This window comes from Monopterus albus, unplaced genomic scaffold (genome assembly GCF_001952655.1).
Source record: "Monopterus albus unplaced genomic scaffold, M_albus_1.0 scaffold129.1, whole genome shotgun sequence".
Taxonomy (NCBI): domain Eukaryota; kingdom Metazoa; phylum Chordata; class Actinopteri; order Synbranchiformes; family Synbranchidae; genus Monopterus; species Monopterus albus.
In genome coordinates this window covers 1,100,612-1,128,298 of record NW_018128009.1, presented here as the reverse complement: position 1 = coordinate 1,128,298, position 27,687 = coordinate 1,100,612, and the positions used below count along the sequence as shown (strand labels likewise).

At 42.0% G+C, this 27,687-nt stretch overlaps 2 protein-coding genes across 6 annotated transcripts in view; both read right to left on the bottom strand.

Moving 5' to 3' along the window:
* Positions 1-37: 37 nt before the first annotated feature.
* abl2 (c-abl oncogene 2, non-receptor tyrosine kinase) lies at positions 38-23,264 on the bottom strand. 3 transcript variants are annotated; one of them, XM_020612967.1, is made up of 11 exons: positions 22,478-23,264; positions 11,288-11,452; positions 8,475-8,770; positions 8,031-8,303; positions 7,685-7,769; positions 7,294-7,471; positions 6,980-7,164; positions 6,715-6,867; positions 6,260-6,349; positions 5,678-5,860; positions 38-3,371 (listed from the first exon to the last, which is right to left on the bottom strand). In XM_020612967.1, the coding sequence occupies exons 1-11, from the start codon at positions 22,692-22,694 to the stop codon at positions 1,549-1,551; spliced, it is 3,648 nt and encodes a 1,215-aa protein (XP_020468623.1). In that variant the 5' UTR covers positions 22,695-23,264; the 3' UTR covers positions 38-1,548. The 3 variants fall into 3 exon arrangements, with proteins under 3 accessions (XP_020468623.1, XP_020468624.1, XP_020468625.1); XM_020612968.1 differs by having other exon boundaries at positions 11,288-11,449; XM_020612969.1 differs by lacking the exon at positions 22,478-23,264 and adding an exon at positions 11,780-20,101 and having other exon boundaries at positions 11,288-11,449.
* Positions 23,265-25,981: 2,717 nt separating this feature from the next.
* Positions 25,982-27,687, bottom strand: part of soat1 (sterol O-acyltransferase 1) — a 10,321-nt gene continuing 8,615 nt past the window's right edge. For all 3 annotated transcript variants that reach the window (XM_020612933.1, XM_020612934.1, XM_020612935.1), the window contains 4 exons: positions 27,086-27,184; positions 26,713-26,848; positions 26,328-26,473; positions 25,982-26,159 (listed from right to left, as the gene is read on the bottom strand). In XM_020612933.1, the coding sequence (XP_020468589.1) occupies positions 26,082-26,159; positions 26,328-26,473; positions 26,713-26,848; positions 27,086-27,184 (459 nt within the window). In that variant the 3' untranslated portion in view covers positions 25,982-26,081. The remainder of the gene's footprint in view (positions 26,160-26,327; positions 26,474-26,712; positions 26,849-27,085; positions 27,185-27,687) is intronic.

Genomic DNA, 27,687 nt, shown 5'->3' with positions numbered 1-27,687 from the left:
AATGTACAAATCGCTCATGTGCTGAAGACATACTGCAGTTTGTTTGTTAGGTGATCAGTACTGTGTGATTACTGTGAAGCAGGTCTTTGTGTTTTTGCAGTGTTCATACATTGAAGCATTTGAGGCACTGAGGCCATGACAAGTCTACAGGGGAATCCAGCACTGTCCATACTCAGAAGGACACTTATAGAAATACTGTCCCACTTCACCTGCTCACTACCCTGTGCTCTTCTGCCCCTCACGTCACTCTCTTACTCGCAATCATACAAAAAAGAAATGCAATGTGCAAGAATAACTGGACAAATATTGAAATGCTTTAGGACACTGGGGTTTTGTCCCCATTTACGTGGCACTGTGTTAAGGTGTGAAAATTGGTCACGTCACTGAAGTGAACACAAATGCTGTGCATATAAGAAACACCACATTCATTCAGTTGGGGGATAAAAAGGGTTTATATAAGCCTGTTTTCTTTTTAGATTTCATTAGCCTGTTTTTGGTATTAATAAAACTTGAAGTTTCATGTGAGCTTATCATCACACAAACGCGTTTCGATGATGTCAGTGATCCCTTTAGTTGCTTTTAATGGTCTCACCTCATGGGAATGTCACTGTCAAAATAGCTGATTATTTAATAAAAATGATTTAACCCCATAACCAGCTTTTGGGGAGATTCATAATTCTATGACTTTTGTCCAACTAATGAAAAATACTGTTAGTTGCAATTTGTTAAAGCAAATAAAACTAATGCACAAAAAAGTCTCATACAAAAAAAAGAAGCATGAAATAAGAATGTCAAACTGAAATGCCAAAACCTAGCACTTTGAAATCTGATGATGCATTTCCAATCTACAGAAGAGGATTAGAGCTTCTGTATGATAATTTATTTGGTAGGGGTATCAGAATTGTGAGAAAAATGTGAGAAGTCAGAACTCAAATTCTGTAGAGTGGTCCTGATCCTCTTCTATACCAATCCTTTACATTACAATGGCTTTCCAAATGGCTTATGGTCACTTAATTCCAGAGACACTGGGCAAATTATTCATTATCCGCATAACTGTGAAACACTGTTTGAGCATAAGGTCAGTGAAAACAGTTACCCATTACTCTCCGTAAGGCTTAGCAAAACCTCCATTATTCTCACTCAGTAATGTGACAGACCGACAGGTACAAAAAGTGAGTGTTACCTACACTCTGGGCGGGCTACACAGAGCTGGTAAGCTTGACATTCATTTAACAAGAAGGCCTTTATCATCATGGCCTGGTGGAGACTTGTGGCGAAACATGGGGTGACTTAATCCACAATTATTCTGGTATAAACATTTCTCAGTATGTACAGGTCAGAGCAAAGTTAGTGTCCATAATGACATTTTATGAAACAGTTGTATGTAAACAATTTAAAAAATTACATTTTGTGATGATTTCTCTGAGGTACTTTAGAGATTTAACTCATTTCGTCCCCCAAAAAGCTGTCAACAGAACCAGAAACATAAAAAAGGGAATACAAGCGATCTGTCGTGTGTTTAGGGGATGACAGACGGTGTCACAGTGGCTACCTCTGCACTACATCACTAATCTCTTTAATACAGCTGTGCAGGTTGTCCAGTACAGTGTTGGGCCCCACAATACTGAGCCCGCCGCCTCCTGAAGATGAAGCCCTCAGTTCCTGCAGGCTGAGCTCCAGCTTCCCCACAGCCGCTCGGAAGGCAAATTTATTCCTCATCTGTGGGATGCAGTCCACGTAACCTGAGCAGCAGTCTAGCAGCTGGTGGCCAGCGTCCAGCACCTGACTGCTGGAGGGGCTTTCGGAGCTGGCATGGAGAACGCTGCTCAGGCACTCGGCACACTCCAGCAGGGCCTCACGGCTGACTCGCTCCTGGGGCACCCTTTCTGCCTGCTGCCTAGTTCGTCGCAGTGCCACTTTGGAACCAGCAGATTGTGCTGTGTGTAAGGAGGAGGAGGCAGTGGTGGCAGCTCCATTAGCCATTTTGATGGGAGTTGTGTTGTTGGTGGCAGAACAAGAGGAGGAACATGAAGGAGGCACTTGTGGTGGTGGCACTGAAGGTCTACCCGTTGTCGCTCCTCCTGACATTCGCCCTGACCTGTGGCCTCTTAATGTGTCTCCATTCACTTCTACGGACACTCCTCCTGTCTGCTCCTCTCCATCACCGCTGTAGGAGTGCTGCAGGCTGCGTAGAGTGGGAGGCGGAGGAGGAGCACACTTAGGTTTTACAAGTCGTGGCCTGTCCCTGTCTGCTTGGTGTTCAGACAGCAGTTTGAAACGGTTCCCCTGAGAGTCTAGTCCGACCAGATGCACATCAGCTGGGCTGTGCTTCAGCGTGGGGGAGATCAGGACTGGCACTTTGTGGTTGTGAGTTGGTGCACTTGCTGCAGCCAATGAAGCATTTGAACTAGAAGTCTTAGAAGGAGATGACCAACTGTGCTGCCTGTCCAGGCCTCCCCCACTCTCCTCTCTATCCTCCCTGACCCGAGACAGACTGTCCGATTCCCCCACTTCACCCCCAACCCCTGGTGCCCTCACCCCTACAGCAGTGCCCCGGGGTAGTAGCTTGGCTTTGGGCCTTTCCCTGATCTGTGCGGTCCCCTCATCCATCCTCCTCAGCAGAGTTTCTGAGGGCCGTGCAGCCCCATTCTCTGGCTGGGAGGTTGTGGAGGCAGTTCTTTCCAGAGGGGGTTTTGCACTACGGTTCCTGGGCAAAGTCAGAGCCATGCGCTCCAAGTCTGGCAGCCCAGATGACATAGAGGAGGTAGAATTGGACCGAGGGAAGGGTTTAGGCCCTGCAACTATACTTCCACCCTCCTCCGAGGAGGCTGTCTTTCCTGTCCTTAGCCCCAGGGTCTTTTTGATGAGTCTAGGGGTAAAAAAGCCAGCCAACCCACTCCAACTGCTACCACCAGCCACCTGTGAACCAAGGCCTCCACCAGAGGGTTTCTGTCCAAAAGCAGCCCCACAGCAACGTGACTGAGCCTGGGTGGCTTCTCCATGGGAGTGGGAAGGAGAGGCAGAGAAGCCCCCTAAGCTGTCCAACTGGGGCAGAGGAGGAGGAGCGCTGAAATCAGCAGTGGGTTCATATTTCTTGTGAGGCTGTGTTTCCATCTCCCGGAAGGAACTACTCCTCTTCGGTGGTGTTGGGAGGTTCTGCTGCAGCTGAGAGGATGTTGAGGAAGCAGAGGAGGAAGATTTTTTCTTAATGAAGGAACTAAAAAAGCCAGTTTTGCGGTCTCGTGTAAACGTGCCCATATCCTGTGCGTCCTCTAAAAGGCTGTTGGGAGATTTATCTCGTGGCTGCTGCTTTCTGGGCAGAGCTGGGGAGCTGCTTGATCGACCGTCCCCTCCAAGCAAAGAAGCCCGGCCTGGAAAGAAACAAGAGGAATGGATTAAAACAGTATAACAAAGCTGGACTGAACTCAGCAAGAATATGCTCATCTCCTGTCCATCATGTTCAAAGCTTCATTAAGCTCTTCCATGAAACTGGTAATGACAGATGTTGTTCTGAATTCTTTTAGCTTCCCACAATACTTGCCTGTACATTAATGTCACTCATTCTAAGAGGTAACTGAGTGTTATAATAAGGTGGACTATTCCCTTCCTCTCTAAAAACCTGTTCTTTGCTCCTTGGGGATTCATGAGTAAGGAAAAAGCATTTGAGGACAGGAGATGAAATGTTTCAATGCCAGTCACGAACACACATGGACACACCAATTCAGTGATTTACAAGCTGCTCTTTTAAAAGATGGGATGATGAATACACCTCTGGGACACAAGCCGAGCAGACACCGCCCAACCCATGTTAATAGGAAGGCTGTTGTGTAACTTTACTTAAAGGGGAAAATACATTTTTACAAGCCTGCCGGCCCTTATGAGGAGAGTGCATCAAGCCAGGCAGCAAATAAGAGAGAAAACACCAAAAAATAGCCCTCTATATTTACAATCATTATGTGATGTGAATAAGAACATAAACTGGCAAGAAACGTAACAATATTCTCTATTCCTTAGTACCATGTTCAGTTAAATATATCTATATACAAGAACTGTTAACCCAACTGCATTTATATAGCGCTTTTATCCAAAGCGCTTTACGATATGCCACTCATCAATAAAGCAAATACCATGTGCAGGGCATCAAATCACCATTAGACAAACAAATAAACAGACATAAGCTGTGATCTTTCATTATTTTGTGTGCTGTTATATGATTTAGGGCAACAGGTGGAGAAGCTGTTTTTAAGAAGAGTAATGTTACTTTGTAATGTTGCTTTATGAAAAACAGTCTGCATGTTCACAGTAGTAAATATGATGACTTCATTAATGCTACTCTATGTTTATAGACAAATACATACAAAATGTTCTCAGTGACAAAAGATGGACCAAGACAAATTTGAAAAAGCACAAAGTGCTCTTCTTTGCATAAACACAATTCCCAAGAACATATGAAACACACAAATTAACAATATTTTATTTTCAACATCACACGAATTAGTAACAAGACAAGACAAATGACAATGTAATATTAGGGTTATCAAATAATACATGATCTTTCTTATGTTAAATCATTGCAAATAACAGACTCTTTTCATATATATGCGTCAGAGAAAGTGAACAATGGTTCAGTCGAACATGGAGATCATTATTATACTTGGGAGTGTTTGAAGTTGGCTTGCAGTGAAATGTGGATCGCATGATAGACCACCATTCTCTGAGCAAATTAAAATCATGCAAAAGTGTTTTTTTTATGTGTAGGGCATGGAAATAGCTTATCTTGTAGTGACATGCAGAGTTGTTAATTAAGTAGCACTTGAAATGTGGTTTGTGCATCCTCAAACCTTCTGGCAGGGATACACTTTCATATCAGTGGTAACTGCGCTGCCAGAGCTAACATAGGCTAATCTCCTCCTGGTAAAACAAAGTCTGCTTCAGATACAGCAGGTCCAACAGGGAAAATAGCAATAGTAAACTAATGTTATGGTAAACCACCTTGGCAACCCAGCAAACATTAAAAAAAAAAACTTCTCAAACAATTTTTAAAATATTTGTACAAATAAATATTTAAAAAAACCCAACATTTGTGCATCCCAGTACACCCCTAGTGTACTGGGATGGGCTGAAAATGCCACCATGTCTACTATGATCCCCTGTCTAATATATAATAATGGAGGACAAGGGGCTGTTACACTGACTGTTGAGGCAGTCGCACACAGTTTTTTCTCTCCTTATCCCTCAGTGAAACGAGATGGTGGTAAAGTTTGCACATATATCCACAGTTCTTTTACTGTTGCTGTAGAAAGATTTTGTTTTTGTGCAATACATTTTTATATATTTTATGTATTGATAATTTATGGTTCTATTATATTTTGTGTTGCTTTTATTTTCCATGTTGGTGTTGGATTTAGAAATTAAATGAAATAAATAAAATTCTTAGGTGTTTAAACTGTGTTGTTATGTACAGGGACTCTGTCAGGCTGTGCTTTCTGCGACGCAGCACCAGTCGATTGATCGACCGGTGGCCAATCGTTGGGGAAAATGACCGCTCTCCTCCTCAGGCGGCAGGCTTGGCGACGCAGCAGTTCACGCCCTGAAGTGGAGTCCTGTGGTATACCTGAAGAATGACAATATGGTGCACCTGTCTGGTTGGTATTAAGGTAGGCATGCCTGGCTGTACCTGAGTGACTGTGCGTGCCGTGGTCGGTGCGCCCGTCCAGTCCGCTCTCGATGTTTTCCTTGTTTTCTGTGTGCTTGTGGATTGTGCGAGATTTGGAAGGTAACTGGGGCATGTCATGACTGAAAGAGTGCAGTGGTCCACAGTGACCAGAGGAGGCCGTCTTACAGAGCTCCTCTGCTACCTCTGTAATGAACAAAGAAGAAAATACTCAGTTGAGAGGCAGCTACTGAAAGTACTACTGTACATGTGCAAACCAAACAAGTCAAGTCAAGTATTGGTTGTGCAGGTTAAACTGTTCTCCCTTTCTTCTTTTGAGCTTTACACTGTTTGCTCTTGACTATTTTGTTTTCTTTCTTGCTTTAATGACACTGATTCTCATTAGGGATCAATAAAGCTTTTCTAAATTAAGACATTTTAGTTTGCTCTAAAAAAAACAAGGCATGCCAACAGGCAGCTGACTCACCTAAAAGCATGTAAAAAAGTTCTGCCTGATCAGTGCAGCTATGTTAGAAGCTCTGGGAATGTAGAATTTGAGCTCCACAAAAGACTGACCATCTGAGGATAAGCTGCATGTTACTGTACCTTCAGAGATGCTGGAGTCGTGGAACATTGTTTCAAAGGCTTGGTGGATCTCTGCAAACGAAGGCCGGTCTAATGGGCTCCACTGCCAGCCTGGTAGAGAGACACAGACAGAAAGACATAATTGAAAGGCAGTACTGTATTTACTAACACTTAAAACGGGTTTTAAAGTAATCAATTGGCAAATATATGTCTTTCACAGACAGTGTGAAAGAAATAAGAGCATAGGTGACATATGTGGTCTCACAGTTGTTTTTGTCTACAAACAGTATGGCAAGTTTTCAGGCAGTACGAAAGGGTTAAGTGTGACATGATAAAGATCTAAAAAAAATAAAATTAAATGATGAATGAACAAATCCAACTTTTCCATAACCATGCTGTCAGCATCTAGTCATGTCTTCCCAGGGAAGAACAACTTAGTAAATCAGTAAGAGGTAGGTCAGACATCTACTTCTCACATGCTCTCATGAGTTCATAGACTTTGGGTGGACATCCCTCAGGCTGTTCCATACGATAGCCCTTCTCCAGGAGGTCATAGACCTGAGACAGATCGATGCCAGGATATGGAGACATTCCATAGGTGGCAATCTCCCACAATAGCACTCCAAATGCTGCAAAGAAGATGATTTGAGAGACTCAAACATGAATACATTTGGAATATCGTAAGAAATACATTTAAAAAAAATCTAATAGCATATGAATGTATACACATGTATTGCTCACCCCAGACATCAGATTTGATAGAGAAGGTGTTGTATGCGAGGCTCTCTGGTGCAGTCCATTTGATAGGGAACTTGGCCCCAGCGTGGGCAGTGTAGGTGTCACCTGTCATCAACCTGCTCAGGCCAAAGTCTGCAACCTTCACAACATGATTCTCCCCAACCAGACAGTTCCTCGCTGCAAGATCCCTGAGGAGTGAAGCAAGGATTAGAGAAACAGGAGATCCGGGTGGAAAGGTGGGAGAAAACAAGAAACTGGATTACTTTCACACATGTGGATAAACACATACAGTAGACAAACCTAGACAATCCCCTTACCTGTGTATGAAGTTCTTTTTTTCCAAGTATTCCATGGCAGAGGAGATCTGTGTGGCCATGTAGAGCAGCACCACAGCGTTCACCTCCTCCTTGTCACAGTCCCTCAAATAATCCAGTAGGTTGCCGTGTGGCATGTATTCAGTTACAATGTAGAACGGAGGCTCCAACGTACATACACCTGTGCAGATTTCAGATGCCAGCAACATGTGTAAATGTGTCTGTCAAAGCCAGTGACAGTGCAGTCTCAGAAGACAAGCAACTCTTAATATGAATACTTCAGGAAATATAAGTAAAATATGGTTTAGATTAGACATGACTTTTTTTTTTTTTTAACTCAGATAAAATTGCAACAAATGTTTATCAAAAACCAGTGAAAAGTACAACTCCTGACCTAGTAGCTGAACAAGGTTTGGGTGCTTAACCTCCTTCATAACTGCCGCCTCTTTCAGAAACTCTTCAACTTCCATGGTGTCCTCCTGTTATTAAAGAATTAGAAAGAAATACAAACAGAAAACAAAGAGGAATTTCATCACACATAATGACTGGAACATTGTGACATACTGTATCTACTGAAATAATCACGTGTAATACCAAAGTCCACCTGCAGGTGGAGCTCTAGGACCACGGTTTAGCCAATGCACAATCATCTGCAGTTACAAAGGTGTTGTGAGAGTGTCAATCAAAAGCAGGATATTTTTCTATTCAGCTGTCTACAATAAAGGTCACAGCCTTCTGACCTTGAGCGTTTTGACTGCTACTGTGAGGTTATACTTCTTCCACACTCCCACGTAGACTTCCCCATACTGGCCTCCCCCCAGCTTGTGCTTCATTGTGATGTCAGTGCGCTCCATCTCCCACTTATCATGGATGGGTGACACACCGTACACTGTGGGCTTGTTACATTTGGGTGCTGGGTAGTGCAGTGTGGTGACCAGGCCATCTGCGACAGTGGAGTGGTGGTGGACCAGCTCGGCGAGGGTAGCAAAACGACTCTCAGATGTCACATACACCTGAGGGCACGGAGGCGGACAAAAACACAAGAGACAAGAATATGAAGAGGAAGAGAGTTTAAAAAAAATGTGAAGCAGCAATCGTGATAATCTTACAGCTCTACAGAAAAGCATTTTAATCAGCCAATTCCACCCAAACTGGCAGTCCTGCTAAAGTGTTCATGTGTCTACCTTTCCATCAGAGCCTGTGTTGATCCGGTAGTGGTAGACTCTCCCCTCGTAGCGCAGAGATATGGAAAGCTGTCCGGGGCTGCTCTCACTTTCCCGCACCAGAAAACTCCCATTGATGAGGGATGAGAGCAGGTACTCTGCAGCGCTGCGAGAAACAGGCCCATGATACCAGCTGTGCTTTTCCAGACTGTTGACTGGTGTGATGTAGTTGGAGGGAACCCAACCCTGGCCGTTTTTAGATCGCACTTCACTCCACTCTCTATTCTGGTTGTAGCCCAGCACACACAGCTTCTCACCTGTGCACAAGAGAGGGAACTTTTAAGACTATTCAAATACTAGCAGAATGGCCTGGTTGTTACAAAGACTTGGTCATATAGTCACAGGTTTGATTGCACTTTCAAGTCTAAAGAGGTAATCAGTAGTTGCATACACTTGCAAGCCAAAGGATTAATCCCTAAAGGTTAATAAGCAAATACAAGAATTAAAGACCTCATTCTGAGTACAGGATTTCATTTATTTGATTAATTTTATCAAATTCCTTACAGAGACACAACACAGAACTAAACATTCTCATTGGCTCACCACATCAGTCATTATGCCTTAATAAGTCATCACACACAAGTCAAAGGAGCCATTGACATGACCCGCCTCTCGTTGAAACTACATTAAAAGCTAGAGAACAATGACGGGTTGGGTGAACTGCATATCTTTCAGAGGGCCAGGCAAAGGCAGGCATGTAGCGACCTGGTCCGTCGTCTCTGCCTGCCTCTTGACGTCAGTGCAGAAAACATGAGGGGACAGAGAGACTGATGTCTTGGAGACTGGAGAGGGGAGAGACCCATCAGTGCAAACAAACAAACAAAAAACCTCTGGATCAGTTGGATTGAAGTATAACTCAATCAGGGCTCAAGTCAGACTGCATTTGGGCTGAATGAATATGTCACATAACACCCTAAACTGTGAGAAATAGCAGTTACAAGGTTAGTGTCATAGACAAACACTAAGCCACTCCAACACTGCAAATACTAACAGATAAAGGGAATATGTGTGGTACAGGTTTACATGAAGAGTAGCTTGACTTGAAGTGCTGATGATGACTGAACATGACTGGATACCTACCAGTGGTGGAAAATAACTACTCAAGTACTGTACTTTTTAAGCCACTACATATATTTTATAACTTTAGTGACTAGTTACTTTTCAAGATCAGATTAACAAAACAAAATGCAATATAAGAATAAGACTTTACTGATCCCTAGTGGGAAATTCACAAGCTACCCAGCAGTAATTTAAATTATAAGCATATAAAAATGAGCTGTCCTTTTACCAGATGAAAATTAAAGTGATGAACACAACAATGCACCAATAATCATAATAAAATGATATATATTAATGCTAAATGTGACCATTCTGCATAACGACTACCTTTACCTTAGTACTTTAAGTGGGCTATATTTTGATGCTTATACTTTTATTCAAGTAACATTTTGAATGCAGGACTTTTACTTTTAACAAAGTATTTTTACACTGTTGTATTGCTACTTTTACTAAGTAAGAGATCTGAGTACTTCTTCCCCCACTGATACCTAGTGTAGATTACAGTTATATGCTCAAGATGAACTAACTAAAAACGACCCAGGGAGCTGTAGGCTACCATCCAAATGGATGATGGCTGTGCACATACTGGGACCCGTTTCAGAGAGAGACAGAAGCACCACATCTAACCTGTTCTGAATGCGAATCCTCACATTAACTTGAAAGGTCAGACTGGCAAATAAATGCATCATCTGCTCACCATTTCTTCGGTCGGAAACTACAGTCTGGCAATAGTATCCAAGTCCGAGCACAACTTTCAAAGCCATAAAAAATATCTAATACACTCATTCCTCTTTTGGTCTCGAAACTTTGGAGGGGCATAATTGACCTACAGCTGTCAAATGATTGCCAAAATAGTCCAAATGATTGCATTAACTGAAACTTTCCTGAACCAAAGTGTAAACAAAGGTCATTTTTGTAAATTAATAAAGTAGGTTTACTTTGTTAATATAAAATACAGGGTTCCTTATGGCTATATACATACCTACATATACAGCCACATTCTTGCTATGCGACAGTTAAAATATAAGCAAAATCCAGCACAGTGCTGAAGAATTAAACCCCGTGTTTACCGTCTTAGGTTGGGGACAAAAGCCGGGCTGTCTCTGGATAATTTTATGAGGATATTTTAAGCTCATTACTCAAGAAAGAGCTGGCTGACCGGCTACTATGGTCTGCACAGGTTTCAGATAAAATTCCCTTGCTACAAGCTTTAATATTATTTTTCAACCACTGTACCAGTGGATAACAAAGCATAAAACATTTGGCTCACAGGTGCCACAAAAGGAAATATGTACAGTATCAAAGAGGGACGTGGTGTGTGTGGGTAGAGGACAAAGAAAGCCACAGCTGGGGGGAGCAGGTACCTGCTGATGTCATGACAGGGTGAAATTATCGTTACAGTTGGGTTTGCTCCACAGACGCACATTCCTCTGCTCAATCCCCTTTCATTTGGTTAAGAGCAAGCAATGAGACAGAAAAGCCTCTCTATGAGTAATGTAATTGGAATAATCTTTCCATACACATAGAGGAGGACAGGCCTTTCAAGGCTTGTGTCATGACATGACGAAATCTTTTTTGTGAAATCAGAATTTCCACTGGGAGATAGTTTGGGAGCAAACAAGAACATACATTAATTGACTTGTGACCAATGCAAAAAAAAAATTACAGTTAATCGGAGTTTAAAAAGAAAAGCACAGTATCACGGCAATGTTTACCTTTGGTGATGCTGAGTGTGTTGTCTCCGCTGGCGACAAAGTCATAAAGTGCAACAAAGAGATTGGGGTCGCTCTCAGCCGCCCCCAGCAGGTTCTCCTTGGAACTCCAGCGCACCGCCTCCGTTAGTGCCGCTGAGTCCAGGCCAAATGGCCGGTGGAGAGCTTCTGGAGGGAGGGCGGGCGCAAGGGTCAGGGAGACAGAAGATAAACTATGAGAGTAATACACAAGCAACAGCAGTCACAGTGGTGAACATAGAGAATCACAGCCACAATCACAGACAGAAAAACATGGTTTACAGTAACACATTAGAATATGTTGATCTGTTGACTAATATTCCTGCTCAGCACAAACTGATAACAAGCTGCCCTTTTCCAGTGATATCTTAAGACAACCTTGGAGTGCAAGGCAGTCAGAAGACTGATGTCCTCTTAACAAAATGGCACAGATTAATTTCTCCATTATTCTGTGAGTCCACCTCACAGATCTGCTACCTGTATGTCCAGGCTTAGTCCCTTGTCTTAATCCTGTGCGGTGATGACGGCTGCTCAAAGCCGTCCACTCTTCCTCAAAACTGTTGCTTGCCTGCAGGCACCTCAGAGGCATAACTTAGAGCAGTCCACTCTCTGTAGAGCAGTACTATTGCTGCCCAGCCCGAGCCAGGTGAGATGTGAGGTGGGAGTACTTTGTGTGTGTTTGTTTATACGGTGAGCATAAGGGATAGAAAAGGTTCCCTTTCCACACAGGATGCAGTGACTACATAATACACACCCACAGCCACACAATTATGAACATGCGTAGCTAATACGTAGTACACTCAACAGCTGCTGCCAAAGTCACTGCATGTCTGGACAGCTGCTGTGTGAGTGGAGGAAGAAGATGGTGAAATGAAGGGACGGAGAATAAATACTGCAGGTCAAGCAACTTTAAAACAGACAAGCTGTTACATACTGTAGAATGTTCTGTTCTTCTTTGATTTATTTTAGGTATTGTTTTATGCCCAACTATATGCATTGCACTGAGTGGTGGGTTTGTTTTGTCTATATATGCATATTAAAAAACAAGAGAAGCAAAACAAACTCCAAACAATGGCCAGATCATAAAAAGAGGTGTCCTAGCTGTATTATTTTTACAAAAAAAGACAACAAGGCACTATGACGACAACAGTTGGTTTTGCTTCCTGTTTTCAACAACTGCTGTCACGACAAGCTAACACCTACACATTCAGGCAAAGGTTTAAGCTGAAGCTGAGCTGAAGTAGAGCTGATTCATAAGTTTATTTTTCCTGAAGTACTCCCCGTTGTAAGCAATATTAGTAGTGCTTTTAAAAACAGGCACTACTAAGTAAGAATATCATGCTGTCCTGGTCTTTTCACTGTGAACCACGATGGACTGATTCAGTGGTTGCAGTTACAGCACTGAAACATTTTTTGCCAAAACAAACTTAATAAATGTTAGATGCCATGTAACTTCTCATCATCCGGTCATAATGAGTGCGTTAGTGAGAGTGATACAGGATTTTTGTGCTTAAACACAAGGCTGATCTATTCAAATTCAAACAATATATTGAAAACTGTGTCATTGCTCTAATCTTTCAAAGTTGACAAGTATCCTATGAGACAAGGATTTTCCACTGATAGACTACACTATGTATCGGGCACAGGTCACACATGTGTATGAGACCAGAGAGATGTCCAACATTTGTGATCTATACAACAAAAATATTAAACTAAATACACTTCTCAATTATCAAACAATCTAGCTCTACATTGCCTATTCCAGAACATCTACGCAAAAGGTTTGCCCACCTTTGTTCTGGACCAGTATGCACTGTAGCGCAGCACTGGCCGTGACCTGGCTCAGCCACAGTTCCCAGTACATGTTCTGCTCTGGCCTGGTATCCAAAGAAACACTGTGGTTTTCCGCTGTATTGGGTCAGCAGTTGTTTAAAAGCCTGACTACATAGACTCAGATGATGGAGACTGAAAAGCACAAGTGTGCATTCTCCTGGCAAAAATAAAAGGCATACACTACTTGTCTAAACCATCTTCTTCACTGTGGAGTTCAAAATGCTGTATGAGAGACAATCGGGGAGAGATAATCCCCCAGACAGAGTACTTTTGCTACTCTTGAATAAACAACCTAAACTTCTGAAGTTCCAGTAGTGACAAGAAGCCTGCAGCCGAAGACTCCCCCGCTAGCTTTGATGTGGTTTATATGTCTATATGGAGTCAAGAATCCCAAGGTCCATCTGGAGAGCACATACGTCCATGACCGATGTACGGTGGGCTTGAATGCAATGTACGGGATGGCAAAATGTGGCGGAGTTACAGAGTTATATACAGAGTTTATTTTGGGGGGGCTATGAGGAAAGTTGAGCTCAATGTGACGTGTGAGGCCTGACCATGCAAGCGCTGTGGCAAACAGCAGATGGCTGGTTTCATCCACCCCTGGGGGGGACCCACACTTTTTTTCTGTGTATGTGTGTGGGCGGGGGGTGGGGGGTTAAATTGTGTGTGTAAATGTGCATGAGTGCAACTGCTGTAGCCAGGCTGAACCAACTGTCAAGAGCTGCTCCTCTTCCACAGCTACATATCACATCACTCTTTTCAGGAATGCTAATATTAAATAGTGATAATATGGCAGACACGTTTATCAAATGTCTCAGTTTGACTTATCTCAATTAACAAACAAACAGTAAGACACAAATGAAAACTCAAGCATTGATGAGTTGAGCATTGTTAGGCTCAATCAACTAATCTATCTACATCTAATTGTTTTCATAACATGATCCAGTTTCATTAAGATGATCACATTGAACTCCTTAATCCAGACCAACAGTAAGACGCTGTCCTGCTTGGCCAAGTTCAAACCTCCTGGGCTGAAATGTGTGATTGAGGCAGCAGTTGGCCTGCGTGGGGCATGTCGTGTGCCTGCGCGGGTGCCTCCATGCATGTGTGCTGTGAAGTACAGCATATGTGGGTTGTGAAGAAACTGCAGCTTTGTGTTGAGCAGAGCTGAGAGGGCATGTGCAAGCCTGAGGGGGCACGCCAAGACTGCACCCCCTAAGACAGCTGGGACAAAGGTGACCCTGGTCTCAAAACGCACATAAAATGCAGACACACAAATCCACATCACATGGTGACACCATCTCCTTAGCTGTCCCAGCAAACTGCTGCTTCCCCTGCAGCTGTTTGCATGAGTGTTTTATGCCTCCATGTGTCTATAAAGCTTTCACTGCACCGACAACCTTGTGTCAAAGTATTAAACAACACAATAACATCACTTACACACCCTAATCAAAAACAATACGTAGCTGAAGACCATGACCAGCGAGGTAAGGGAGTATTTTTAGCTGCTGGAGAACAAAACATAGCAGCATGACATCCAGAAATAACTGCAGACCACAAAGTAATGGCGGTGCACAGGCAGGCGGCTAGCTCCCTGCAGGAAGCTCCAACAAAAACCCTGAGACAAAGCCACGGATGAAACCCACATACACCAGACACTACAAAAGTCTACAGAACAGGCCAGATCAGATCGTGTGACAGACTCAGAGGGAACAGGCGATGAAGAAGGGACAATCATAGATGGCTACAGATGCTGTTAGTACCAGCATCTGTTTGTCTTCTGATACTTACTGAATCACACTGAGCCTCACTGAGAAATCATGTTGTAACAAGTCTATTTTGTACACTGTCTCATAAAGAAAATAACACAACCATATAATCTGTGAGATCACCAGTGGGAGATCTTAGGAGAAATTTCAAGATGTTGTCTGTTATTGCCAGAAATTTCAAAGTTTGGGAAACGCAGATTCAAGTCATGTCAGGTTATGCTCCCAAATCAATCCAGGTCTGATGGCAATCTGTACAGCACAAAACACCATCTAACCCTCCCATGAAAACATGGGAGAAACGTTAAAAGAACAAGCAAGAGGTCCCTCTTCCAGGACATGTATTCAATATATAGAGCACACAGAAGCAGAGTTTTAATACAACATAGAGAAACAGAAACACCGTATTAAGAGTTACAACAATGAATCGATCAAAAGAAAATCAATCTGCACTATGTGATGGGTGAAAGATAATGGCTCACATACTGTATATAAAGGTGGACAACATGACAGCTCCTAGAAGTGATGCAAAATACCTCACAAAAGCAATATGGCCGCCAGCTGGATTTGTAATATGTTGTCTTCACTTGTGCATAGTTACAGAAAGTGTCGTCCACTCTTATGATGACATTCCCTTGTGTTCAAATAGGACAGGATTTTTTTTTAAATAAATATATTTTCCAAATTATCCCAATCTTTATTTGAATGATCCTATATCAATTCCTAAAATCCCAAGGACAATGTTTGCATTTCTGCATTTTTCACAGTATTTTTCTGCACTAAATATTACTATACTGTACTGTACATACAGTGGTTACTAACTGTAAGTGGTTCAGCCATGGCTCCATGCTGTGTGAAATGTTTACTTTCAGGAAACAACAACAATGTGCACAAAAACGCAGATGACATGGCTGTATGATCCACCCTCAGTCAAGAATGTTTTGTAAACTGGAGAAAGAACTGAGCTGTTGTCCAAATTAGTGAAAGGCATTTTGAATTTTAGAGTATCAATCAAGACTAATCAATAGTGGAAAGAACTAAGTGGACGAACTTGAAGGCAAGTGTGTTAACCGTAGCTAAGCTTGTCACAAACAAGATTTCTAAGCAATCCATCACCCGTTTGAGAAGCACTCCATAGTGGAGTGGAGAGGACAGTCAGCTGTTATTCATGAGGACTGGACAAAGGACAATGGCTTCATTAATGTCACATTACAAGTGTATGTGTGTGTGTGTGTGTATATGTATATGTGTGTGTGTGTGTGTGTGGGGACTGACTCAGGAAGATACTCCCTTGTTCCTGAGGACTTCAAATTTATCATGTGAAAACGCAGCACTTCTGTGTGCTGTTCATTAGCAGAGGAACTGCTGTATATATACTTTATAACTACATACATGTATGCAAATGTATAGTGCCCACAGTTCCCTTGTGTCCACATAGGCAGATTCACATCTCCCTCAGCAAGACTCCCACCTTCAACACATCCTGATGTTGCACACCCCTCTGACTAAGTAATTACACACACACTCATGTATAGCTGCTGCCAGAAATACCAGTGACTGTGCCCTATTCAGTTCTGCCTATATGGTCATCTGCTGTCTATGTGGAAATGAGTAAATTAGCGAGAAGACATACAAGCCTTAAAATGGAGAAGAATAAAGCTGTAACCCACAGCTCACTCTGCCCTGCCCGATCCTCTCAGGGCTTGTTATGGGTTAATAATGGGTTCTAAGTGCTTCGCTCTTGGTGTTCTGGCACCAAAGCTAAGTGCCCCTTTATGTGACAGCAGAGAGGACGAGCGGCATATGATGAATTGAAACAACTCCTCATCCATGCTGCGGTGGTCTGTTTCTCAGACATGGCAAATATGTCCCGACAGTCTAAGACTAACTCTATACAGTATTTCAATAGACCAATTATATTTCTATACATACAATACACCAAGTTAACCTGAAGTCATCCACAGGGGTGACACAATATGTGTGCTTAAAAATACCATTTCATCCTTGTGATATAAACAAACATGCCTTTAGATAGTTAACATGTTTCAGCACATCTTAATCACCAAGAAAAGAAGTGTTTGTCTGTCCAAGGGAAGCCATACATTCACATTAAGTACACAGAATGGAAATATTAAGCTGACATGACTATAGTAGATGTCAGAGCAATGGCCTCACAAATACATCATGCAATGTACATGTGGATTATGTAAAACGTTTAGCTGAGGTGTGTGTGTGTGTGTGTGTGTGTGTCTAACACCCCACAGGTAAAAAGGTGTGTTTACCACAGTATATCTTTCCAAAGCCTTAAAGGACACCCTCCTTCTTGCTGCCTCCTTGCTTTTCTTCTTTCTTTTCAGTGGGTGGATCTTTGTGTCTGATTAGCTAATCTGGATGTGGTGATTAAGCTGTGCTAGGGTCTAAGTTTAAGATACTTTACAATGACTGTCTGAAGAACCAACCAAAGGTCAAATGGAAGATTTTATTTCCACATCCGTCTGAAATACCAACCCACTGGAGCAACCAAATTCAATACACGTCATGGCATTACAGTTCATGGTTTCTCTACTCATCTGACATATACTGTCTTGAATTCAAACAGCAATAACCCCATTATTTACCAAATGTAACAATAACATGACAGTGAAGCAGCAGGGTGGCAGCATTATATGAAATAAACTGATTCTGAACTGTAAATCACTAACACACATGCACAATCAACAACTTCTGGCTGTTGCTTTTCAGACTACTGACATGGGATATTTGAGGACAGCGGTGTCACAGGGCACCCAGATTAAGGATTTCTGACTGGTCAGCTGTTGGGCAACTACATTGAAGGAATAGGATGTGCTGGATGTCTTCAGAAAGAGGTGCACCATATTACAACTTCACTGCTTGCGCATGCATGTGTGAGGGTTTCCAGTAAGTCTGTATTTCCAGCTAAGCCTCCAGCCTGCATCCCAGAAGATAAGCAGCAGTGATAATGCCAGCAACACACGACTGATCCTGGTAGCAAATCAGTGCTTAACAGGCTTGGTTGGCACAGGCACTGCCCCCCTTTCCTACCCCATATCTAATTTCCCCCTACTGCACTTTTGCAGCTTAAGAGAAAACATCTGAAAATTGAAATCTAACCAGAAGCGACTACAACAATTTGGCTAACCCTCTCAACAAAGTTTAAAACATTTTGTGCTTTTAAGCTGTCAGATGCAAGGGAAGATTTTACCATCTGCACAGCCGATCACTCGCACGTCTAACAAATCTACATTCTTTAATGATATAAGCCAAGAGTGTTGAGGCTGAAGCAAAAACATTAGGACTGTGGTTTCGGGAACTACACTAGCCTGACTGGTAGCAGATGCAAAAGCTCAAGGCTGCAGCTGGGAGTCAAAACAACACAAAAAAAAACTCCTGGGATGATAAGTTCTGATAATTATTTGTTACATTTTTCAACTATTATTAAATGTGAATTATATAATTATCTTAACTGTGTTGCCTGTGTTATAACATTACAAACTGACATGTCGTGAGGCATTTGAAATCAGTGGGCATTTTTTGTGATTTTTCATGGCATTAAGATTGAGGTCCATCGCTGCAGCCAGGGTTCAGCTAAAGGGAGACGGGGCAGAGCTGGTCGACTGCTGTGACAAACAGCACAGGCTGGGAGATAAAGAGGCTTGGCACCGAGTAGGAGTACAGGGCAGGGTCGGGACGAAGAAGGCACAGAAAGACATAAATTATTTAATACACAACCATTACAGAGTGCACAATGGTGCATGCAGTCTTCAGACATAAACCATATTCAACTGTGTTAAAAGTGCCAACACAGAAGAACATTGTTTCATCAGTTTTGGACTAATTTCTAGCCACTTTTCCCCTAGAGGAGCTGTGGCCTTGGCTCCTCCTAGTGGTTAATGGCACTCACTAAGACTAACTTGTATTTAATCAACAAATCATCCTTGTCCCCAGATATTATCTTTTAAAGCCTATTAAAATCTCACCCATAGCCACAGAAGTGTCTAAAACTTGCTTTTGCCCAGATACTGCAGTGGCTGCTGTGAGACTTATCCCGGTTGTTGGGGGTTTAAGCACATAGCCAACAGAAAAGTGGATTTGTCTCTAATCTAATTTCACCCATGATGCAAATCAGCTTAGGACCTTGGAGCCTCTATCCAGGCATCTCTTTTCTCTTGTGGGCATCTTTAACCATGCTGCACTTTAGGTACAACTGGCTCTACTTTCACTAGCAGTAGTGCTGCCAAAAAATATTCCAATCTGCTTTTACTCTGTTTAGAGTAAAAATAGTTAAGCCTATTGCTTTGTTGATTTTATAAAAAGAATGTTCTAAAGTATTGCTTCTGCTTCTTCACACTGTAAATACACCAATAAGGACAATCTAACCTGTATTTTTCACAAGCAAAATATAGGCCCAATATAATAAAGACAAAATTTAAGACGTGAAGAAACACACCCTGAAAAATGACAAACTGTAGTGCAGCCTGCCTGAAAATCCCACTAATATCACTTTATCAGCAGATTCATCCTTGTGTGTTAATTCAATAGCAAAGGACTCTCCCCACTGCATTGTGAGTATCTCTGCAAAGATGGAGATACAGGCTCAAGGAGGCACCCCATCAATGCGTTACAGCCACTGATTCACCAATACTGAACTTCAGCCAATACCCTTAGAAGTAGCTGCCTGGATGGTTTCCTCTGTGTCAGCAAATGGCCGATCTACACCCTGCCTGTCCGTCTTTAGCTCTGTGTTTTCCAGCTGACCTGTCTGTCTGCTGGAGTATTGCTGGAAGACATGAATACTAAATTAGCAATGAGCTGCTACACACCTGAGCAGGGAACAGAAGCTGACTCACCTTGTTGAAAGTGGAAAGAGAAAATGGCAGACATTGGAAAATTTAATACTACGTATTGAGGAGAGAGACATTAAGGGAGAGGGAAGGTAGATGCCACTGGGTCAAGCGAACGCCAACTTATATCAGTGCCCTCCAGCGTCTTTGCCTGTCTCTAAAATGACTCAGTGGTTTCAGGCATACTGACAGAAACTGTTAACAGAAGCATGTGCACATACGATACCCATTGACCCTCAATGGAAAGACAAACAGCAACACACAGACATGAGCTCAACTAATGAACACACATTCTTCACAGACTTTAAATATGAAGGCATCATTCAGCCTAAGAATGTCAAAGTGAAGCTGAATTAATAAAGCTTTCAACATGTTGATCCCTGATATCTCTCAGGAGGAACAATCATAGATACTAAAAAACATGCTAACATGAAATGAGATTACTGTCAGCAACCTTAACCCACTGTCTGACTCACAGCTACACTATGCATCTGTTCTTGTACTTTGACATTTTGATTTCCCTGCAAGGGGTCAACATAATTTATTATCACTTCTTCTTGGTACATAAATGTCCCTGTCATATGAATATAAACATAAATTAACAGCCATCTTATCAAATGAATCAATATTATTGCCGAGCATATGAATCCAACAGCAGAAAACTGGCTGATTGTAATTAGTCATTTATCAAATGAATGACTGCAGTTACATGATTATAAATTCAAGGAGCTACTTGCTTCTTTCTCGTGAGCATTTCTGACTAACTGATGAAGTACTTTATGTAAAAATAACAAACTGATAAACAATAAAAATGTGTTTTGGCCCTAATGAACACTGACTTGCTATCAGTCAAAACAAGCTCCAAACTTCGCCCAAAAAGACACTTAAGAAAACGCTGCATCGTTATCACATAAATGGCCTACCAGAAAAAGACACTGACAATCAGTGGAAGAGTGAGTGCACAGTCCAAAGCTTTCTCACTTAAGAGCCTTTGTTCTATTATTGTGTGCTTTGAAGAGTAGCAGTCTCTCTGCACAGTGGCTATGTGAATGCATCCTGGCTGCTATAAAAAGGCCACTCCTGCCCTGACATCAGAACAGTGCACACCATGAGCAGTGCTGCACTTAGTACATCCGCCTCTATATGTACTTCAGGCCGAAAATAATTACTTTTAGCAAGTGACAGCCAAGAACTGAAAATGCTTTCCATTCCCAAAAACTTTCTGCATGTCCTCATTCAAGGCAACGGTGTGAGGAAGTTGGGTCTGAGATGTCAGCAGAAACCAGGAACGCTATATCCACTGGAGGACAAACACAGTCCAACTGCAGATAAACAGACATCAAATATTTGACCAAGTTTACTATCAAGTCCAGCACAGAATGTCACAAACATACAAAGACAGGAAGCAAGGGTAAAACATGCAGGTGCTGTATTGATTGCCATGTAGAACACACCCCAAAGTATTAAGAAAAGTCCTGTATGAATAAAATGCACTATAATGATGATGGTATTATACAGTAGACTCTACCTAGAATGCAACCTATTAACTTCATTACTTATAAACCCAGATCAGCCACAGAGAGCCAGGGGTGAAGGAGGCAGGCCATCCAGGGCATGGTGGAATCACAGCTAAATCTGTGCTGTTCTCCGCGACTCACAGAGCTGATAAAAATATTACCGTGACCCTGTTTGGGACTGTGCGGTATAGGAGACGAATGAATGAATGAATAACAATATTACTGCATAGCTATCTCTCGGAGGGAGAAACATGGGTGATGAGTGTGGTGACTGTCACCACCTCGGTTTTTCATATGACCACTCACCCACATTCTTCCTGTAGTACCCGAGTTACCAAATGATTTCAGTGATCATGTGAAAGGACTGATGTCAGGATATTAAATTATAATCACACTTCACACCTAATGCTAGCATGAGTGTAAACATATACTTACAAAATGTGACTTAAATAATTCACATGAATTTCCCACTGGAACAAACTGTGCAGTCAGTTTGCTGAGTGTATTGCAACAATAGAATGATTTGACAGAGGGTGTAACTGAGCATGTTAAAACCACTAGGTATTGCAATGTGAACCTGTGGGCCCGCCATAATGAATTAATGGAGTGGAATTGCTAGTCAACATCCAGGAGGCAAATATCCCTGCTTAACGTTGCCAAACCAAGTATAAGTATAGAGGAAAACTTGACGAGCTAACCTCCAGTAAAGACCCTTAGACAAAGCACCTAAGGCTGTAACTTAATTCTTTTCAAAAACAGTCTCTCCTTTTGGAATCTTTAGGTAAGATATTGTTAATACCTCGGCTATTACCTTTCTGCATTGTGTGCCTTGTTTACACCCCTTTGCTGCTATAACATCGTAAATTTCCCTGTCTTGGGACTAATAAAGGCTAATCATATCTTATCTTAAATACAATACACAAGAGCTACATATGATCCCACATATTGCTATACTGCTGTAATATCTGGGCATGTGAATTTTCATAATAAATTAGCTCCTGTCTGCACACGCAGATTATGAACAAATTAACACACAGTAATACAAATGAGACATAGCAAGCTAATGTTAGTTGGCATGGCTATTTCCGCTAACGCGTCGTTGTCAAACTAGCACGGACTGAGCTAGCAAACACTAATCAGCAGCAAACATCAAAGTGAAAACCCACACTCCTCTTAATGATGTATTTCTATCATTACCTGAATGCTGCGTGAATATATTGATCCCAGGATCGGGCACGCTGACTGCAGCAGCCCTGCCTGGCGGTGTCCCGGCGCTATTGCCGGGTTCTCGAGGTCTCCTCCCGACGCCGCTCCCCCGGTTCCCTTTCCCTTGGTGTGGTTGCGACGCGTGTGACTGTGGTGGCTGAAGTCCGGTCGCTGTGCCCTCACCGACGCGGCCTACCTGCTGTCCCATCCCGGTAGTTTGGTGTAAGGACGTGTAAGGGACGAAGCGAGCAAACTCCTTGCGCACCTCTGGTTCACATTCCCCCAAACTGGAACGGCCTATCCCAAGTAGTCTTCCTCGATCCTCTCCCCGCTCTGCGCCGAGCTAACGTTAACTAGCCCGTATTAGCTCGTTTGGCTAGCCTCTTAGCTAACGTTAGCAGATTTTAGTGAAACCCACCCACCCTGATTTTAATAATAAGATCGTAACCCTGGCGTGTGACAGCGACTGACTCTATCCCGTTGACCCAGATGGTATCCGAGCAGAAAATAATGGTACCACACGAGCGAGATTCGGTCAAATGTGGAGCTTTTCAGAATTGTCTTCCCGTTGTCCAGCCGCTACGCGCCCCCTCTGACGCCGCCATCTTTACCGCAGAATAGAAGATGTGTTGAACAAGGCGGGGGGCTCGCCTCGATCCCCCGTCACCCTCTGTCTCCAACACTGCTGGGTCCCAACAATTCCCAAGCATCGGTTCCAGCGGGCGGGGGCCATGTGGGCTATCTGATACCCAGGCAGAAAACTGCCGAATTACTTAAGACACCGCTACCAGTAATTGTTATATCAACCACACGCAGTGCAGTGGCATAATGAGTATTTTAATACGTCTGATAGAAATGATTTACACTATAAAACTATACCTAAAATAATATTGCCTGCACATATTTGCAAACATTCCTTTCATAACATAAAAGAGCAGAAATTTACCAAAAAGTATATATCCTATACCCATTGTACACATGACAGGTACCCGTAGCCAAAACAATGTGAAATCCACTTGTACAGCAACATGATTAATGGATAAAATCTCGTAATCTGCTGATTTTACAGACTTCTTTCAGTAGGCTGTATAAACGTATACATACCGTATATACGTGTACTGAAGCCTTAACAGTGCTTCTACCTATGTAGGCTATTCTATCTGAATTTTTGCCAATACTATTTCCATATTATTTAACTGGCACATTGTCCACTATATACATGAACAATATATAACCCATTCATAAAAGACAACTGAATAAAAAAAGGTAAAAGAAATATACGTCATCTTTATTCTTCAGTTCCCACACTCTGATATGTCTAAGGAATATATCAAACACAAAAAGAACATATTGGTTCATAAAACCGTCACTTGACACAGACTTTCAAGGCCAGAAAAACAAAAAACAAAATCACAATGAACAGAAATATCACAGGAAGTAGGCAAAGCTCTGTTCACAAAAATAAAACAGGCCTAGATCATCTAAATAAAGAGCATTTTGACAGCTTGGCTCTTTATCCTACTATAAATGTAATCCTTAATAACTAAGTCTCAAAAGAATAAAGCAAGATTAAAACTTAAGCTAAATGTGGAATTGTTAAAAGCTTGAACCAAAACACATCCCAATATTTCTACTATTAACTGTACATAAAGAAAAGAGAGTTGTTGCTACATGTGTTTACTAATATTAATGTTATGAAGAACTCTGGGGAGTCCTCTCATCAAAATGAGAAGAGGACAGATGACAACCAAAACCTTTTAATACAGTGCCACCTTGTGGCTGTGTAGTTTTTAGATGTGCTGAATTTTCCATTGCTGTTGTTGTTTTTACATTGCATTTTGCATGTCCCAGTATTCACCCGTTTAAATATAGTTTCCCTGCATTATGTCACAATTTGCAAATGCAGAAGGATTGATTTTGCAACTTCCTTCAAATATAAAAACTAAAAGCACATTCAGCATATAAGTTCATTATTTTGTTGTTCTGGCATAAATAAAAAATCACTGGTCTGTAAAACATATAGCTGTGTAATTTACACAGTAAAATATTGTCTCAATTTATGTACAGAGTATCTAACAAACGGAACTGTATGCCTTAGTGTTAATCAAGTATCAGTACTCAGTGTTCTGACAATCTAGCAGCCAGCTGCAACTGTTGTACTGTACTAATTCTGTAGGGATTTCACCTTGTAGCTGAAACCACTGTACTCAATGATTGTGACCACAATAAAACATCATTTAGGTTCACAAGAAATGTTCACTATGACACTAAAAGCATGTTCAAACTAGATCAGCTGAATAATTGGGAATATATCTGGCAGTCACTAAATATATTAACTCTATACAGCACAACTGTCATCTCCGTTTTGTTAAACATTTGTTTTATGGAGTTGAGTGTCATGATTTTTGATGAACTTCCCAACTTGTGGCTTGACAGAGTTCAGGTATAAAAGCTGCAGGCCTGAATCATCATAGTTTCAGATTCGCTCTAAATAAAAAGAAAGTCACTTTCGGCTTTTCCCGTTTAGGGGTCGCCACAGCGAATCGTCACACTGACGATTCACATGTTGACATTTGGCACGTTTTACACCGGATGCCCTTCCTGACGCAACCCTGACTCAAACCCGGGCAGCAGCGGCGAGAGCGCTGCGCCTTAACCACTAGCCTACCAGGGACAGCTCACTCTACATAATTTTCACAATTAAAACAAGTTATAATACAGACCCCACTACAGAGCCACACTTCATAGATTTATACAAAACACCAAACAGTGGCCATTTTTCAAAATAAATTTTGCTGGCAGTGAAAATAACTAACAAATGATTTTTGAGAAACATACCAAATGTACTTTAGAAAAGAGCAGCAATGGAAAACTTTGTTAAATATCACCCATTACTGTATATTTGGACATTGTATTGTGTAATGTTTGTATTCAGCTGCCATTATTATTGCCACTATCATACTGGCACAAGGAGTGGTTTCACAGTTGATCAAGGCAAAAATTATGGGAATAGGTCTGAAAAATGAATAAATAAAGGCGTTAACATGTGGTTTTTGTGTGAACTTGTACTTTTGTTGTGGGGTTGCCTTTGAAACCACTAATAAGGCATCACCGTGACTTTGCTACAAGAGTAAAAAGCTTTTTGGCAGATACTTACTGGACTTCTTCTCTACATTCATACAGTCTGTCAAATCAGTTTGCTTATACCTAGTACATGTTTGAATGGAGTAGGAAGAAGTCAGACTTATCCAGTCCTACCCCATAACATCATCTTATTCATGCATCATTGGCTGCAAGCAGTATCTCTACATAGGTAATTCTCTTCTTCACCAGACAAGTAATACACAGAAATTTTAAAACAGAGTGTTTCCTTCATGCATTCATGATTAAATCTCTTATTCTTGCATATATTTTGAATGACACATACATTTATATTTAAACTCCTCAATTCTAGTACTGTTTTTCATGTCCACACTTAAATTATTCCATAATTTGACCCCACTTATAGAAATGCCAAATCTTTTTTTGGTTGTATGTATAGCATGAACTTTTAGATTTGATCAGTGATGGTTCTCAGCGATAGTTGAATCGTAGGTCACAGCCCGTCAGGGTCCACCAACGAGCCTCTCTGACAGCTCCAGGAGCGAGGCTTCAGTAACTCTAAGAAGGAAGGCTGAAACAAAAACACCACCATATGAAGCTAAGGCTATGGCTACACTTAAGCTGACAAACCTAAAACTAACTTTCACATGAATTACACTGTATCCATAAGGGAAAACACACCACATGTTTAGAAGACCGAGTATCAGCAGGTTCAACAAAGAAATTTTGCCGGTATTACCTCTTTCAGGGGGCAGTAGCGTTGGGCATACCACTCATGGGAGTACAGACAGACACTGATCCCCTGACCCAGGAAGAGGGACATCCACAAGATAATGTTCCAGATGGGACCTTTTCTTCCATCATGTATAATGAAGTTGAACATTACTGTGACACAGTGGAGAAGACAAGTGTGGAAACATAATGAAACGATAAAAGCATTGACTCCTAATGAGTAAGATAACCCAGACATAATCCTTTTCTTTTAAATTCAGCTGAATTTTCAAGCAATATTTGGATCAAATGACAAATTTATTTTGAGAAGTATTTTGGATGATATGTCTATGTTCTTAAGGCACTCTTTAAAAGCAGTGACAGCAAGCTGTGTAGTTGTGTTTTTTTCTTACTTCCAATGCCCATATAAAGGCAGAAGATCACAGGGTAGAAAAAACCTAAGCAGAGGGTCAAAATGTACTCATGGGCCACTGCAGACATCGTAAATACCAACAGCATGGCTGCTGGTTTGAAACGCTTCCGAGACATCTGGAATGACAACAGTAAAGAGAACAGACATGTCAAAAACATCAGCAGGACAGAGGTTTCATCTGATCTGTGCATTTTTACATTAGGAATAACTTGGAAAATGTGTTTAAGGTATTTTTAACTGGATTTTGTACCCAGAGGTCACAGGGGACATCAATGTGAACTAGCAAATTAAAACTATAAACATGAATGTGGTTACTGTGGTTTTAAAGACTGTACTGCATCAGAAACACTCACCAACAGAAAGTCCTGGTACACATAGTAGTACAGCCAGTCATGGACCACTGTGTTACATGTGCGATAGTAATTGGCAAAAGAGGTTGAATTCCACCAATCCTGTGATGTGGAATCAAATTTTATTATGTTGAATTACATTTTATTCATCAACAACAACAACAACAAAAAAAAACATGGTTAGAGATGCCACGAAGTAGGTGGCAATGCCTTAACCATATGTGTGTTGCAGGCGACAGGGGCCACTTACATCCTTGTCAAGGGGAGTGCTAACCCCCTTTTTATTCACCCCTCCTTGAACCGCCACCTTATCGTGGTGGAGGGGTTTGAGTACCCGAATGATCCTAGGCGCTATATTGTCAGGGGCTATACGCCCCTGGTAGGGTCTCCCAAGGAAAACGGGTCCTAGGTGACGAACCCTTTATGAAAAGATTACAATCAAGGACCGTGACGTCGCCCAGTATGGCGCAACCGGGGCCCCACCCTGGAACCAGGCCCGGGGTTGGGGCTTGAATGCGAGCGCCTGGTGGCTTAGCCCAAATGAGCGATGTTGGGACGTCCTCCCATGGGCCCACAACCTACAGGAGAATTCATAAGGGGCTGGT